This window comes from Lolium perenne, chromosome 3, assembly GCF_019359855.2.
Source record: "Lolium perenne isolate Kyuss_39 chromosome 3, Kyuss_2.0, whole genome shotgun sequence".
Taxonomy (NCBI): Eukaryota; Viridiplantae; Streptophyta; class Magnoliopsida; order Poales; family Poaceae; genus Lolium; species Lolium perenne.
This window is the reverse complement of record NC_067246.2, coordinates 54,676,118-54,692,763: the sequence shown is the minus strand read 5'-3', so window position 1 is coordinate 54,692,763 and position 16,646 is coordinate 54,676,118. Positions and strand designations below refer to the sequence as shown.

Sequence of the window (16,646 nt, the reverse complement as noted above, 5' to 3'; positions counted from 1 at the left end):
TGTACACGGTTGGAGGCTACGGCGAGGGATACTTTTTCCCAACATGGGTGGCAGCATAGTCTACGGATAGATGCCCCACCTATTTCTTAGGCGTTATATGTTTCATCTTGATGTGTATCTCGCCTAGTTTTTTGTTTTTATCACTTTCGAACCTGAGACAACATAAACGGCTGTGTGCATCCTGGTTATGCAGAGGCTGGATGTAATTGCTTATAAAAGTAATGAAAGCATCCTTTATCGAAAAAAATCTCGCTTTACATCCAACTCCGCGGGATCGAGCTCGAAGCCGCTGGGCATCGTCAACCAGTTCTATTTTCCGCACTATCGGGGGCGGCTGTATCATAGTTCAGAGGATTGAGGGCGAGACATGGAGACGGCGAGGAGGTTGCGAAGTCGTCTTCGCCGAGGCCGAAAGCTCCTCGCGCTCGTAGTCCTCCTCCTCCTCCCGGTAAGCCACCACCTCACCGACCTCTTGGACGAACCCGGCCGCTGCCGCCTGCCGCTGCTATGTGCCTCTGAGGACGCCGCCGGGATGGTCAGACCCTCCCACTCGTATCCTTCTTTCTCCTTGTTAGGCGGCCGCCTTGTCGCCCTGTGGGACGGATCCTGCCGCAGGCGTGCCGTCCGCCTTGTCGCCCTGTGGGACGGATCCTGCCTCAGGTGCGCCGTCATACGGGGGTGGACTAACGAGCTGCTCGGATCATTAAGACTCGGCTCGTTAAGCTCGTGATCGTTAAGGCTCGAATCGTTAAGCTCGTTAAGAATAACGAGCTGAAATTATTGTTCGGCTCGACTCGTTATGTTCTTACGAGCGCTCGCGAGCAGCTCGTTAAGAATCGTTAAGGATGCAATGCAAAGAAAACATGTGTGTATTGCCTGGTGCGGAAGAGCGAAAGCATATGTTTTTAGATCCTACTATAGGAGTTTCAAGCATGGTTAAAGAGCACTATTTTGCTTGGCCCTTCCTGCCAAATATTTGAGATAACTAAAGTGACTCGCAGTCAAAACTGGTGAAGCCTAACTTGTTACCGATCTTAACGAGTAGCTCACGAACATAACCGGCTCAATTGTTTAGCTCGTTAACCTTAACGAGCAAAAACTGCTGCTCAGCTCGGCTCGTTAACAAAACGAGCCGAGTTCAAACGAGTCGAGCAAACGAGCACTCATTTAACTCGCCGAGTTTCGAGCTTTTTATCCAGCCCATATTATATACTATATCGAATCCAATCGATTACCTCAGAATTTAAGGACGCTGAATCGTGCTAGGTCCGGTTCGATTACGACTACGTAGTGAGGAACGATTGAACCTCTCGGCACCATTGATGCGGTTCAACGGTCGTATGCGATCATCATTCTTAAGTGGGCCGGCCTGCGATGTATCATGGAAATTGGAAACGTGAAACGCACGAAGCAATCAACGTGGAAACAAAACAAACCATCGATAAATAAAACCTTGTGTTCGGCCGAAACGTTTTGTCATAAGCGGTGGCATTGACCTGTAATTTTGATTAAAATATAGGGGTAGAGAAAAACGGACCAACAAGAAACCTTATTTTCTTTATTATTAGGTATAGATTAGCGTTTTGGGTTTAATCGAAGTAAAACTTTGTAACGTTTAATCAAATATTTTAAATAAAATATTAGTATCTAAAATATATATGAAACATATGGTGGTGTAAAATCATCATAAAGTACGTATTGTTTTAATATTACATGTGATGAATGTTAATATTTGTTGTTATATTCTTGGTCAAACTTTAAAATGTTTGTCTTTACACTGGTAGAAAAAAGGGCTTTAGTCCCGGTTCGCAACTGCCATTAGTCGCGGTTGCGCAACCGGGACTAAATGGTCGCGACTAAAGCCCCCCCGTTTAGTCGCGGTTGCTTACGAACCGCGACTAAAGGTCCGTCCACGTGGGCGGCTAGCGTGCGCCTGGGCGAAGGACCTTTAGTCCCGGTTGGGGGTTTGTGTCCCCAACCGGGACTAAAGGCTATTTCGTTAATTTTTTTTAATTCATTTGGGTTTCTAATTTTTTTTCACTCCGTTTTTTTTCTATTTTTTTCAGAATTTCTATTAGTTCAGTTATTTGCATAGCTTAGTCTCTATCTCTAACTACACTTATCTCTAGTCAAATTACTTACTCGTGGTCAAACTTCCCGCTCGGTCACCCATCCTCCCACTACTCCACCTCTAGCACGCTTAACTTCTGAGTTTCATTCCGTCCCGCATCCAAGTGCTACGCGCATATGTATGTGATACTAGTATCATATCAATTCTATTAACATGTTGGTCAATGTCACATTTTTTTATTGTTTGAATTTCAAATATTTTTTTTCATAAACAAAAATAATGATGTAATAATAATCGTGAATAAATAAATAAACATTAACTTTTTAATTTTTTTATTTTTTAAATTTTTTTTTGCCAAAACCTAAAAATTTGAAAATCTAAAATTTGGGTAAAAGTAATAGCAATCTTTATGCTGGATGCAATTATTAATTTTATCTTTTAAAAAAATATAAAATCCATAATTTATAGCAAAAACTAAAATCTTCCTACTTTCGTATTTTCATTTGGAATTTTGAGAATCTAAAAATTTGCTAACCGGGTAAACCCAGGTAAATTCGGATGTATCTTTTTGCCAGGATTTTTTTGATATATTATACGTTTTTTTCCGACGTCGTATGTAAAAGTTATTGTGGTTTTACCATTTTTTTCACTTTTTTTGTAAAAAAAAGTGAAAATTCGAATTTCTTAATTTCTCCGAATAGTAGGTTGCATAACATACAAGAATCTGAAAACAATTTTTTTTTAATTTTCTATCATTTTCTTTTGTATTTTACAAACAAAAAAGGCTATCCCCGGGGGGGGGGGGGGGGGGGCAGGGTGCGTGGGAGTAAAAAAACTCGGGAAAACCTTTAGTCGCGGTTGGGGACACCAACCGGGACTAAAGGGTACCCCCCAACCGGGACTAAAGGGTACACCCTTTAGTCCCGGTCAAGGTATTCAAAATCCCGATCCTACTACCGGAATCCTACGATTTGACAATCTTACATCACCATATCACCATATCGATCTAAATCCCACTATGAATCCCAATCGGGTAGAATCCATGTTGAGTCCCGATCCAAATCATAGAATCCTTTACAATAATGTAGAATCTCGATACTTTTTATGAATTTTTCGATTCTACTAACTCTTGATTTTTCCCATCCACTAAGCCAAGGCTTACTACTTAAACACCCCAAGCCCTTTTCACTTGCTTCGGTACCCTTTATTTACCTACCAAACATCAAATGATCTATCACTAGAACATTATTGCTAGAAACTTTCTGGATTATTATTTTTACCTCCATTATACTTGATAAAAATATCTTCTCTGAGTACGTATAGTAGGATCCCAGATTCTACGATTCGATACTACGACTCGATTCTGCCCAACAAAAATCGACTCAACTCTGAATCCCGACTCTGACTACCTTGGTCCCGGTTGGTGTCCCCAACCGCGACTAAAGGTTTTTCCACCGGCTGCATCCTTCCATAGCCCTTTGGTCCCGGTTGGTGTTACCAACCGCGACTAAAGGGGTACCCTTTCGTCTCGGATGGAGCATTAGTCACGGGTCGCCTCCCGAACCGCGACTAAAGCCCCCTTTAGTTGCGGTTCGAATATTTCCGGGACTAATGGGGGTGGACGGAAGCCTCTTTTTCTACTAGTGTTAAGACACGAAATAAATAAAAATAAAGGGAGTATATACCACACATACTGGCAGTGTTTATATCGCCACTAGAATTAAATTTTGTAATGTATCACACCTTGTCGATTCAAAATAAATCATTAATTAAGTCCACACTTCAAAGGAGTGTGTGTATACTGTACCATGTGGTATTTGTGGTGAGCAACTAAACAATTGTTATACAAAAAAAGGAGTGTGTATACTGTATAGTCGCATGTTTGTTAATTGAACCACTAATCAAGCAGCTGAGGTGAGATCAATCACTTATACGTCATTAATTTGATTCTTCTCCATGACAGCAATGTTTCTGACCAGCTAATAGCTGATGAGATACGTTAACTCATGTTTACCTACTACGTATGCATCATTAGATTCCGATAAATAATCCTATTCTATCAAGATCAGCAACTTGCCCCTTAATTAGTCCAATAATTAACCCTCCCCGAAAAGCGATGCAACACTTATTCAGATCGAAGGAAAAGTTGGCATGGATCATTGCGGGGAATCTTCAGCTCTCGCTACACATATTGATGCTACAATTAGGGATATTAGAGCGTTCCTGCAGAATCCATGATCAATTATCGAGATGCATGGTCATGCATGAGACTAAACTTATAACATGTCTGTACTACGCGCAACGGTAGAGAACGCAGAATGAGACAAAGTAAGGGCTACAGATGCCAGTCGTTAGCCGTCTCACTACTATTATAATGGCCATGTTGAGCATATAGCTAGCAACGCGTAAGTATACCTTTTCTGATCACATATAAACCATCTTTTGGACATCAACGCGGTCCGTAAAGCGAAAGCATGAGTGATGATTTAAATGAAAATATATTAATTCAAACAAAATATTTAATACATTTCAATATAGTTTTCCATCATGAATCTTGTAATAACTAGGAAAAACTCATGTTATATATTGTGACTGACAAACTTGAGAATGGCTTACTAGCCCAAAACTTAAAAACGACCTACATTGGCTATCGGATGAGGGGTATCGGATTAGCTGGGTCAGACCTTGAAAAAAAAAGGCATTCATCATACTCTTCATATCCTAACTCCCATCAGGTAACCTACAGTTAGTCAAGACTCAAGACTAATCAACGACAGATCCAGCATGCTGCAACAGGGCAGGCAACCAGGCACAGTGCATGCATACGTATGTCAAGTTGCATCATACTAGATTCTTTTAGTTCTGATCAGGTGGCTAATATAAGCAACTAGCATTGAAGATATACTAGTGTAATGTTTCTCCTCATGCATGCACTTAAACATTGGAATGGTCCAGCCATCGAAAGTTTAAATTAGTGTATATACAAACAGATGGCCGCCACAAGTTTGTCCTATGCACTCTCTCTCAACACATGCATAATGCAAACTTATATACCAAGTATCTTATTAGTAATTGGAGTTGGAATAAAAGCAACATTTCTGAAAGTAATTACTTAACCCATCTCAATTGATGTTTGTGGACAAGGTCTCCAAAGATTTGTTTGGAGCATGTACTAGTTTCACTCTCGCGAATAATAAACCTAGCTGTCCCGGCATCGTCCACAATGCAACATGAGTGGTTACTTCTTTGCCTGCCCGGACTTCGTTCCAACGTTATTTTATCCCCCTCCACAATTCTAGAACTATCCTAAGGAAGACCCATCGGACATGGGCCCTATATTGGAAAGGTGGGGAAAAAAGCATGCGGGCGATAAGGCATGAAGAAAATGGGTTGATGCGGGGATATCTGCATCGACATCATATATTTATAGAGGGGCCCAAGTTCAACGTGCAAAAGCAACCCAAAAGATAAAACCCTATATTTACTGACACAGAAACACCAGTTCCTCTCTTAGGCTACTCATAGTGGGGAGTAACTTAGACTAGTAACATGACATATGTTACTAGTCTAAGTTACTACCTCCATAGTGGGTAGTAACTTATATGTGGTGTCATGCATTGTGTCATTTACTATGATGTAGACTCAACTTTTCTTGGTGTGTGTGATGTTATGGTAACATAACTAGTTACCACCTCACTCTCTTTCTTCATTCATTGCCATGCCATGTCATCAAAATGCTTTGGGTTGTGTGATGTTACTAGCTAAGTTACTCCCACTATGAGCAGTCTTACAATCCCTAGCCATCAGTCCTACTACCTGGTCCCTCTAACCTTAGCCACCATTAATTCCACTCCATATCGATACCAATGGCTAATTGTTGTTCCCGACATCAGCGCCACGCCCCATTCATGACATCCCTCTAGCAGCGGACATAACATCCTCTTTCGCCGCACCTAGTCATCACATCCACCCCTTCGCTATATGAGTTGGTCCAGTCAGCATAATTTCCCACTCCCTCCCTTCGAATGATGCCACCTCTACATTCCCTAGCCTCAAAATATGAGGATTGGAAATGAGAGCAATGCTGGTAGCCATTGGCCTGTCCATGGCATCTGCCAAAACCCAGGCCTCTGTGGGTCGGGTGTTAGAGCTGGAAGAGAGACAACCATTGCCCTATACTTGGCCGAAACCGAAGATGACATTGTCACGTAAGAGGCACCTTGAAGGAAGATGGAGACACCATGGCCCTTTCCTTGGCCCATTCCTGGGGCAAAGGGCAAGCGGTGTCCTTTGACTGCAATTTAGACTTCTCCTATAGTTGATGTTTCAAGCAAGACCTCTTTGTCTAAGGCAACTACTTTAGAATTTAGGGTTTTATTTATTATTTTCTTATTTTCATACTAGATGTAGAGTCGAACATATGGTTCGTTTTAGCTTATGTTCACACTAGATGCCAGGTTAAATATATTGTTGGTCATACTATATCTAGGTTTAAATAGATCCAAATTAATGATTTCGGAACCAAAAAATCATAAAACAAATCAATTAGCAAAAAAAGGAAAAAAAAGTTCAAAGTTTACTAAAAAAAATCCTCATGAAAAACTAACTTGAAAGTTCACTTGATATTAGCTTATGTTTACTTTGCATTTTTAGTATTTGTAGAAAGTTTAAGCTTGTGTTGAAAATAATAATCAATGTGAACTAGGTTTAAATCTTGGGATAAAGACAACAAATTAGCACTGGTATATACATTGGATTATTGCAGATGTTCAAATTTGTTCAATGCTTGTACAAAATTTGAGCTTATGTTTCACATTTTCTGCCTTCTGCAAAGTTTAAAGACTTTGGAGCTCGACCTAGTTCTTTTACTTCATTTAGGCAAAGGGGGAAGACGGAGGATCCAAGGATGGTGCAAAATCGGAAGATGGAGGAGCCTAGGTTGGTCTCCACATCGATGCACTGAAGCCAGTAACCCTGCCATTTTCTTATTTATCATAGTTTCACATCGGAAACGGCTGTTTCCGATTTATCCTTTAGTTATATATGTCATATTACCATTGGATATCTGAACAAGTGCAACGGTTTACAAAATGTTTGCTTTTAAATCACCACATCAGTGACATGAATGTGGTGACGGACTGACGGACACCAAAACCATGGCCATGCCAACTTTTCAACTATTGTTACAGAGTCAAAAGTCTGTTATTTATTTGAAATTTCCGGAGCTACTCATATTAGGAAAAGATCAAATTCAGCTTATGTTATAGCATATGTATCTCAATCTTAACAGATAAACATTAGTAATTCCCCCAGAATGCATAAAACAAAATTTATTACCTCCGTTCTGAAATATAAGTTTTTTAGCTTTCTAATAAAAAGGCATATATTTTGGTCTCTCTCCACGGTTGCTTCGTAGAAAGGTAGCTATCCCTCTCAACCTCAACTTTTCGTACCAGAACCATGCAAAGTCGCACGTGTAAATCAATTCACTTCTGATTATTCATTACGTACTCTAGTAGAAATTTAGGTCATGGCTTGACTAAAAATCTTTGCCCTTTAGTTAGTACGGCAAGATTAGCAGGATGGTGACATGATGGTCTATATGCATGTATGCATGGCCCAGCCCATCCTTAATTTGATAGTGCCGAAGATATTTGGATTTCATGGGTGATTAACATTTGTCTCTTTCTGAAGGAATACTAAGATGGAATAGTTGGCACTGCACCGGTGCACTGTGGACTATAAACTGGTCAAGACTTCATGAAAAGGAGTAGCTGACAAAAGCTACAGCCTGTGAATTCCTTTAGCTTGGCAGGCTATCATTTTCAAGATTTTGTTTTGACAAGGTAAACTAGAAACTTTCCACCAACACAAATCAACATGTTTTATTGCATGATGTTAGTCGCTTGCACATGCATAGATAATGATGCATGATGGAGGTACACATGAGTAAGCACATGCATGCTCATGCATGGCACTGTAACTTTTAGGGTGGATAGAATAAGACTAAAGACAATGCGATCGCAGACGTACAGGATTGTTAATCAATTTGTGTAATCTTACAGATGTATCTCCACATTTGGTATTAGCAGTGTGCAGAAAGAGCATATACCCCTCCTATAAATGAACTGCAGATCCAATCAGAACATACTTAAGCACCAGCTGGCTAGTACTCCGTAGAGAAGTAGCCTAGTACTCGATCGACCTGGCCTCCAATCACAGCAGGAGTAGCTAACGAGCTAAGCCTCCATTAACTAACCGAGAATGGTGGAGAAGCGAGCGGCGAGGAATGGCGACGCTAGCAGCGGGGAGGCGAATAAGGAGAGGAAGGGATTGTGGTCGCCGGAGGAGGACGAGCGGCTCTACACCCGGATCACGCGGCACGGCGTGTCAACCTGGAGCTCCGTGGCCCAGCTCGCCGGGCTGCGGCGGAGCGGCAAGAGCTGCCGGCTGCGGTGGATGAACTACCTCCGGCCGGACCTGAAGAAGGAGCCCATCTCCAAGCGCGAGGAGGAGACCATCATCTCCCTCCAGAAATCCCTTGGCAACAGGTACATTATTAGCTCCTCTTTCTTAATTGCTCGTAGTTGTTCATATAATCTTCCAAACGGCTGTCGACGCTGAAATGAATTTCTGTGTACTAATTTGCTGTTTCGATCGATTGTCAGGTGGTCAGTGATCGCCGCGAGGATGCCTGGGAGGACGGACAACGAGATCAAGAACTACTGGAACTCCCGCATTAGGAAGCGCCAGCAAAAGACCAGCGCCGGCGGCGACGACGGCGGCAGCTGCGTGAAGCGGGGTGACCTCCCGGCTGCCGATGCCAAGTCATTCGAGCTAGCACCGGCGGAAGAGAAAAAACCGTTTATCAGCGGGGGCACCACGGCGGTGGCGCCTCCTGTCCCTGCACGGTTCCCGTTATTCGCGTGCCAGCTACTCGGCGGCGGAGGGGGCGACGCCATTGCTGCCGCAGGCACCAACCAGTCGACAACGACCCACGAGAACGGCGCCAGCTCAGAGAGCGAGGTGAGCGTTGGCGGCAAAGATGCAGCAGAGGACCAATATTACTACAGCGCCGGCGACGGCGCCGACATGGACATGGTCCATCTCCTGGCGTTCGATGATCTTCTCGAGTACCAGGCCGGCGACCTGCTCATGGATACGTGGGACCAGAGCGAGTTCTACTGCACGAATTCCGGGAGCTCCGCCGATTGACTTGCTTGTTGATTAGCCCAGCTTGCAAGAGGAGTAGTTCTGGGTAAATTTGTTCAATTACATTGTGTATGTTCATGCATCCTAGGCAGCTCCCTCTTGTGCACAACCAAATCGTTGTCGAGTTAATTGATTGAGTGATAAATCCGTGTTTATTTTTATCTCACGAGGAGGACTTCGTTTCTCTTTTAAATCTCGTGGAATTGTAATTATTATATATGTCAGATTATTTTGCCATAGTTTCTGATTAATTAAATCTCTCAAACAAATTTGAGAATGAATGGAATTTAGAGTTTCCCAAGCAAATTTGAGAATGAATGCCATTTAGCCCACAGCCTTGTATGATAAAAAAATATGCGTCATTATTTCACATTTGATTGTCAAAATTTTCTTAAACATATATATAATACATGTTAATTATTAGCATCATAGGGATTTTTATAGTGCAAATAATGATAACCGGTAGTCAAAAAAAAATGACAACTTGACCTTTCAAACATTAGACCTTCATGTCATATATTTGATTCGTACAAGATTTCTTTTCGTTTACAAAAAGCTCCACCAATATATTAATAATCATCAACAACATCACAACAAAGCTAAAAGTAACATAAATGCAAATATATCATTGGACCACCTAGCGGGGATTACACACACAACAACACACCGAAAGCGCGTCGCCATCCTCGCCCTGGCCAGGGCCGGACATAACTTGTCATACTAGATCTTGTAGCAGCAGACATGCAAGAGGACACTATGTTAAGGCGCCTAAGAACCAGCGCACCAAAGCGGCAACCATTGTCAAAGATGAGAACCCATAGATTGGAAGGGCCACACTTGCAACCACACCGACTGGCATGAACACCGAGTAGATCCCACTATATATGTGGTGAAGAAAATTCCACACGCCTTCCATCGGTGCAAGCAACACTACCAACACGAGGACAGTGCGAAGGGTTATTATGACTTAAGGATGTCGTCGCCACTTCACCATCCTGAAGAATACACCGCAAACATTGTTTCTTTTAAGAACGAGAACCCTTCCGCCATCAAGGGGTCGTGGTCTGCCGCGCTTCCAAGGCCATAGGAGGCGACAAAGACCGCCAGCTTCGCGAACGAGGGGGAAAAACATAGATTTTTTTCTAGCTAGATCATCTCCTCTCATTCCTTGGGGTTGTACTAGTTCGATTCCTACATACTTTCGGTACAAATGAATTTTCCTTTGCCCTTTACCATAAAACGGCTATTATTAGGCCATGATCATGATCATGATAAATTCATTTTTCTTCATATTATTTCCACATCGTACCACTGTTCCATGCATGAGGATCAGTTACACTTCACATGTACACGTTAGGAGTTGCTAAAACGCAACCTTTTGAATTCGTGCAATAACCTTAAATTTGGGGTACAAAGGAGTGATATTTCAAAAATTTCAGTTGCAAACACCCTAGATTGTTCCATACTTGTTTCTGAGATATCTTAAATGCTCACGTATGCATTTGTAACTTTCATGTTGTATGTTTGAAAAAAAAAACATTTTTTTTGTGAAACCCAGACTTGGAGAAAACTCAACTCATGTTTAACGTACTAGGTGGCATTGGTTGTCCTCACAAGGGAAGTCTGATGGAATTCTAAGGGGTATCAGTATGGGTAGGTTTGATGTGATCTCCTTTTCAAGTGGTATATTTCACCTAAAAGTTGTTTTTTTATAAAAAAAAACATTAACCAAATGTGGACTTTGGCGATAGTTTATGGAGCTTCTCATGAATCTGTTAAGGATAGGTTCCTAACAAAAATAGCTGAAATAAGCTCTGATCAGAGGTTGCCTCTGATGCTAGGAGGTGATTTTAATATCAGATTTTCTTTTGAGAAAAATAAAGATTTTAATAGCAATAGACACAATGATTTATTTAATTTAGTGATCAACTTGTATGAGCTCAGAGAGTTGGTTATGACAGGTGGGTTGTACAAGTGGTCAAACAAGCATAAGATTCCTATAGTGGTGAAACTAGATAGGGTTTTGGTTTCAAGAGGCTCGAGAAGGATCTTTTCCCTTTGGCAATTTTACAAAAGGTGGTGAGAGAATGTTCTAATCATAACCCTCTAATTCATAGTGAGAAAGTTAAACCTTAAACCTCTTTTAGATATGAGCTGAATTGGGAAAAAAGAGGTGGATTTCATCATAGATTCAAAAAAGCTTGGTGCATACCAGTTAGGGGAAAAGATGCTAATAGTATTTTCATTTTAAGGCTCAAAATGTTAAAAAGACTCTGGAGGGTTGGGGAACAAATTTAAGAGGTAATCATTTGAAAATAAAGAAGCAATTTTTTTTGGAACTTAGGATTTCGAGATGTTGGAGGAACTAAAACCTTTATCTGATGTGGAATGGTTTTATTGAGCTAACTTTCCAAAATAATTGATGAATATCTATGAAGCCGATGAACTTTTCTGGTAGAGTAGATCCAGTGAAAATTTGTTGTTGAAATGTGACAACTATACTAAATACTTTCGTATAGGGGCAGATGGTAAGAAAGAAAAAAACAATATTTAGGTTACATCCTAATGATAAGGAGATTATAGGGAATGAGGAGATTTTAGAACATGCAACAACTTTTTATAAAAAGCTCTTTGGGCGGGATAATATTTCATATTTAAATTTAGATATAAATTTGCGGTTTGATGGTGAAAGACTCTCTTATATGGATAAAGTGAGTTGTGTAGAATTTTTGATGAAGAAGAAATTAGAGTTCCCATTTTTCAGATGGAGAGAATAAAGCAGCAGGGCATGATGGCCGTCCTGCTCATTTTTACCACAACTGGCATATATATTTATCAAGGATGATCTAGTTCATCTTTTTGAGGTTTTTCATGCAGGTGGGATAGATCTTTTTATGGTTAATTTTTATATTATTAATCTAATTCCAAAGAAGAAGGGGGCTGACATGATACATTTGTTTCGACCTATATGCCTACTGAATGCCTTTTTAATTTTTTTTACTCAAGTTATATCCATTCGTTTTGATCCTGCAATAGATAAAGTTATTCTACCTTGTCAAAATGCTTTCATGAAAGGAAGAAATATTATGGATGGGGTGATTTCCTTGCATGAAATTTTGCAGGAGTCTAGAAGTAAAAAACAACTCGAGGTGGTTTTCAAAATTGACTTTGAAAAAACTTATGATAAATTAAACTGAAAGTTTCTTTTTAAGACCTTGGAGCTTAGTGGGTTCAATGCCATTTGTTGTGGTTGGATGGAAAAAGTGATAGTTGGTGGTACTCTATCTTTCAAAGTAAATAACTTCATAGGATTTTTTGGCACTTTTAAAGGGGTGAGACAAGGAGACCCAATATCTCCTTTGTTTTTTAATTCAACTGGAGATGTGATACGTCCAAAACGTATCTACTTTCCCGAACACTTTTGCTATTGTTTTGCCTCTAATTTGTGTATTTTGGATGCAACTAACACGGACTAACGCTGTTTTCAGCAGAACTGCTCTGGTGTCTCGTTTTTGTGCAGAAATCCAACTTTCAGGAAAATCCTCGGAATTTATGCAGAAGGCCCTATTTTCACAGAATATTGGCGGAGCCAGAAGGGCAAGCCAGGTGGAGGCCCGAGGGCCCCACACCATAGGCCGGCGCGGCCCAGGAGGGGCCCGCGCGGCCCTATGGCGTGGCGGCCTCGGTTGGCCTCCGACGCCCTCCTTCGGACTACTTATTGCCTTCGACCTAAAAACGCACGGAGAGAAGTCGAAGTCGCCAGAAAGCCTCCAGAACGCCGCCGCATCGCGAAACTCTGTCTCGGGAGCCAGAAGTCTCCGTTCTGGCACTCCGCCGGGACGGGGAATTGGAGGAGATCATCGCCATCATCAATACCGACGCCTCTCCATCAACCAGCCATGTTTCCCCCATCCATGTGTGAGTAATTCCCCCGCTGTAGGCCGAAGGGGATGGTAGGGATTGGATGAGATTGGTCATGTAATAGCATAAGATTGTTAGGGCATAGTGCCTAGTGTCCGTAATTGGTACTTTGATGATATTGTTGCAACTTGTTATGCTTAATGCTTGACACTAGGGCCCGAGTGCCATGATCTCAGATCTGAACATGTTATTGTTTCATCATGTTATTCATTGTTTATGGTCTTACCTGCAAGTTATATACACATGTCGCTGTCCGGAACCAATGGCCCCGAAGTGACAGAAATCGGGACAACCGGAGGGGATGGTAGTGATGTCAGGATCACATGTGTTCACGAAGTGTTAATGCTTTGCTCCGGTACTCTATTAAAAGGAGTACCTTAATATCCAGTAGATTCCCTTGAGGCCCGGCTACCACCGGCTGGTAGGTCAAAAGATGTTGTGCAAGTTTCTCATTGCGAGCACGTACGACTATAATTGGAACACATGCCTATTGATTGCTTTGTACTTGGACACCGTTTTATTATTATCTGCAAATGCCCTGCTATGATTGTTACATGAGTTTCTCTCATCCATGCAACGCCCGTCATCCGTCCCCGTGCCTACAGTATTTTAATCCTGCTATTTACTATAATCACTACTGCTGTCTTTGTTACTCTGCTGCTGTTATTTCACTACTGCTACTGCTATAAAACTGTTACTACTGATAAACTCTTGCGAGCAAGTCTGTTTCCAGGTGCAGCTGAATTGACAACTCCGTTGTTAAGGCTTTCAAGTATTCTTTGTCTCCCCTTGTGTCGAATCAATAAATTGGGTTATACTACCCGCGAAGACTGCTGCGATCCCCTATACTTGTGGGTCATCAAGACTGTTTTCTGGCGCCGTTGCCGGGGAGCATAGCTTTATTTGGAAGTTCACTTGGATTGATATTGTTCGCTGCAAATTCTCCATCATGGTTAAACCTCGTGATTCTAAAGTCGCCATATTACCATCCACTACAAGAAAAGGTACAACTCTGAGTACCTCTGCTACTCTTGATTCACCATCTGTGATAAGTTAACTTGTTTCACCGCCACAAGTTTCACTTGCTGGTACTACTGCTGAATCTGAAAACTCTCATAATATTGATAATGTTTCTGCTGTGCTTGATGATAGTGGTTCATTGGGATCCTTTCTAGATGCTACAATTGCTAGGTCTAGACAAATTGAAAATGCTGAAACTCCTAATGAAAATGCCACTACACCTGTTAGTTCACCTGAACTTGATTATTCTAGTGATGATCCTGATGAAGATTATGTGGAGCTTAATGATGATTTTATTAATAGATGCAATGCTACTGCTGATTCATGGCGTGTAACTCACACGTTCGTTGGGAACCCCAAGAGGAAGGTGTGATGCGTACAGCGGCAAGTTTCCCTCAGTATGAAACCAAGGTTATCGAACCAGTAGGAGCCAAGAAGCACGTTGAAGGTTGATGGCGGCGGGATGTAGTGCGGCGCAACACCAGGGATTCCGGTGCCAACGTGGAACCTGCACAACACAACCAAAATACTTTGCCCCAACGAAACAGTGAGGTTGTCAATCTCACCGGCTTGCTGTAACAAAGAATTAACCGTATTGTGTGGAAGATGATTGTTTGCAGAAAACAGTAGAACAAGTATTGCAGTAGATTGTATTTCAGTAAAGAGAATTGGACCGGGGTCCACAGTTCACTAGAGGTGTCTCTCCCATAAGATAAACAGCATGTTGGGTGAACAAATTACAGTTGGCCAATTGACAAATAAAGAGGGCATGACCATGCACATACATATCATGATGAGTATAGTGAGATTTAATTGGGCATTACGACAAAGTACATAGACCGCCATCCAACTGCATCTATGCCTAAAAAGTCCACCTTCAGGTTATCATCCGAACCCCCTCCAGTATTAAGTTGCAAAGCAACAGACAATTGCAGGAAGAATGGTGCGTAATGTAATCAACACCTACAGCCTTAGACATAGCATCAATGTTTTATCCCTAGTGGCAACAGCACAACACAACCTTAGAACTTTCTGTCACTGTCCCAGGTGTCAATGCAGGCATGAACCCACTATCGAGCATAAATACTCCCTCTTGGAGTTACAAGCATCTACTTGGCCAGAGCATCTACTAGTAACGGAGAGCATGCAAGATCATAAACAACACATAGATATAACTTTTATAATCAACATAACAAGTATTCTCTATTCATCGGATCCCAACAAACGCAACATATAGAATTACAGATAGATGATCTTGATCATGTTAGGCAGCTCACAAGATCCGACAATGATAGCACAATGGGGAGAAGACAACCATCTAGCTACTGCTATGGACCCATAGTCCAGGGGTAGACTACTCACACATCACTCCGGAGGCGACCATGGTGGCGTAGAGTCCTCCGGAGATGATTCCCCTCTCCGGCGGGGTGCCGGAGGCGATCTCTGGATCCCCCGAGATGGGATCGGCGGCGGCGGCGTCTCTGGAAGGTTTTCCGTATCGTGGCTCTCGGTGCGGGGTTTCGCAACGGAGGCTATTTGTAGGCGGAAGGGCAGGTCAAGAGGCGGCACGGGGCCCCACACCACAGGGCCGCGCGGCCAAGGGGGGCCGCGCCGCCTAGGGTGTGGCCCCTCGTGGCCCCTCTTCGTCTCTCCTTCGGACTTCCGGAAGCTTCGTGGAAAAATAGGACCCTGGGCGTTGATTTCGTCCAATTCCGAGAATATTTCGTTACTAGGATTTCTGAAACCAAAAACAGCAGAAAACAAAGAATCGGCACTTCGGCATCTTGTTAATAGGTTAGTTCCAGAAAATGCACGAATATGACATAAAGTGTGCATAAAACATGTAGATAACATCAATAATGTGGCATGGAACATAAGAAATTATCGATACGTCGGAGACGTATCAGCATCCCCAAGCTTAGTTCTGCTCGTCCCGAGCAGGTAAAACGATAACACGGATAATTTCTGGAGTGACATGCCATCATAATCTTGATCATACTATTTGTAAAGCATATGTAGTGAATGCAGCGATCAAAACAATGTATATGACATGAGTAAACAAGTGAATCATAAAGCAAAGACTTTTCATGAATAGCACTTCAAGACAAGCATCAATATGTCTTGCATAAGAGTTAACTCATAAAGCAATAATTCAAAGTAAAAGCATTGAAGCAACACAAAAGAAGATTAAGTTTTAGCGGTTGCTTTCAACTTATAACATGTATATCTCATGGATATTGTCAACATAGAGTAATATAATAAGTGCAATAAGCAAATATGTAGGAATCAATGCACAGTTCACACAAGTGTTTGCTTCTTGAGGTGGAGAGAAATAGGTGAACTGACTCAACATTGAAAGTAAAAGAATGGTCCTCCATAGAGGAAAAGCATCGATTGCTATATTTGTGCTAGAGCTTTGATT

General features: G+C 41.9%; 1 protein-coding gene across 1 annotated transcript; it reads left to right on the top strand.

Annotated features, from left to right (window-relative positions):
- The first annotated feature begins 8,265 nt into the window (after positions 1 to 8,265).
- On the top strand, positions 8,266 to 9,516 carry LOC127338148 (myb-related protein Hv33). Its single transcript, XM_051364386.2, has 2 exons — positions 8,266 to 8,622; positions 8,740 to 9,516. The coding sequence occupies exons 1-2, from the start codon at positions 8,336 to 8,338 to the stop codon at positions 9,284 to 9,286; spliced, it is 834 nt and encodes a 277-aa protein (XP_051220346.1). The 5' UTR covers positions 8,266 to 8,335; the 3' UTR covers positions 9,287 to 9,516.
- Positions 9,517 to 16,646: the final 7,130 nt, after the last annotated feature.

Coding starts and splice junctions, on each gene's coding strand:
- LOC127338148 (XM_051364386.2), top strand. CDS start 8,336: ATGGTGGAGAAGCGAGCGGCGAGGAATGGCGACGCTAGCAGCGGGGAG. Junction 8,623..8,739: donor CAGAAATCCCTTGGCAACAG/GTACATTATTAG, acceptor ATCGATTGTCAG/GTGGTCAGTGATCGCCGCGA.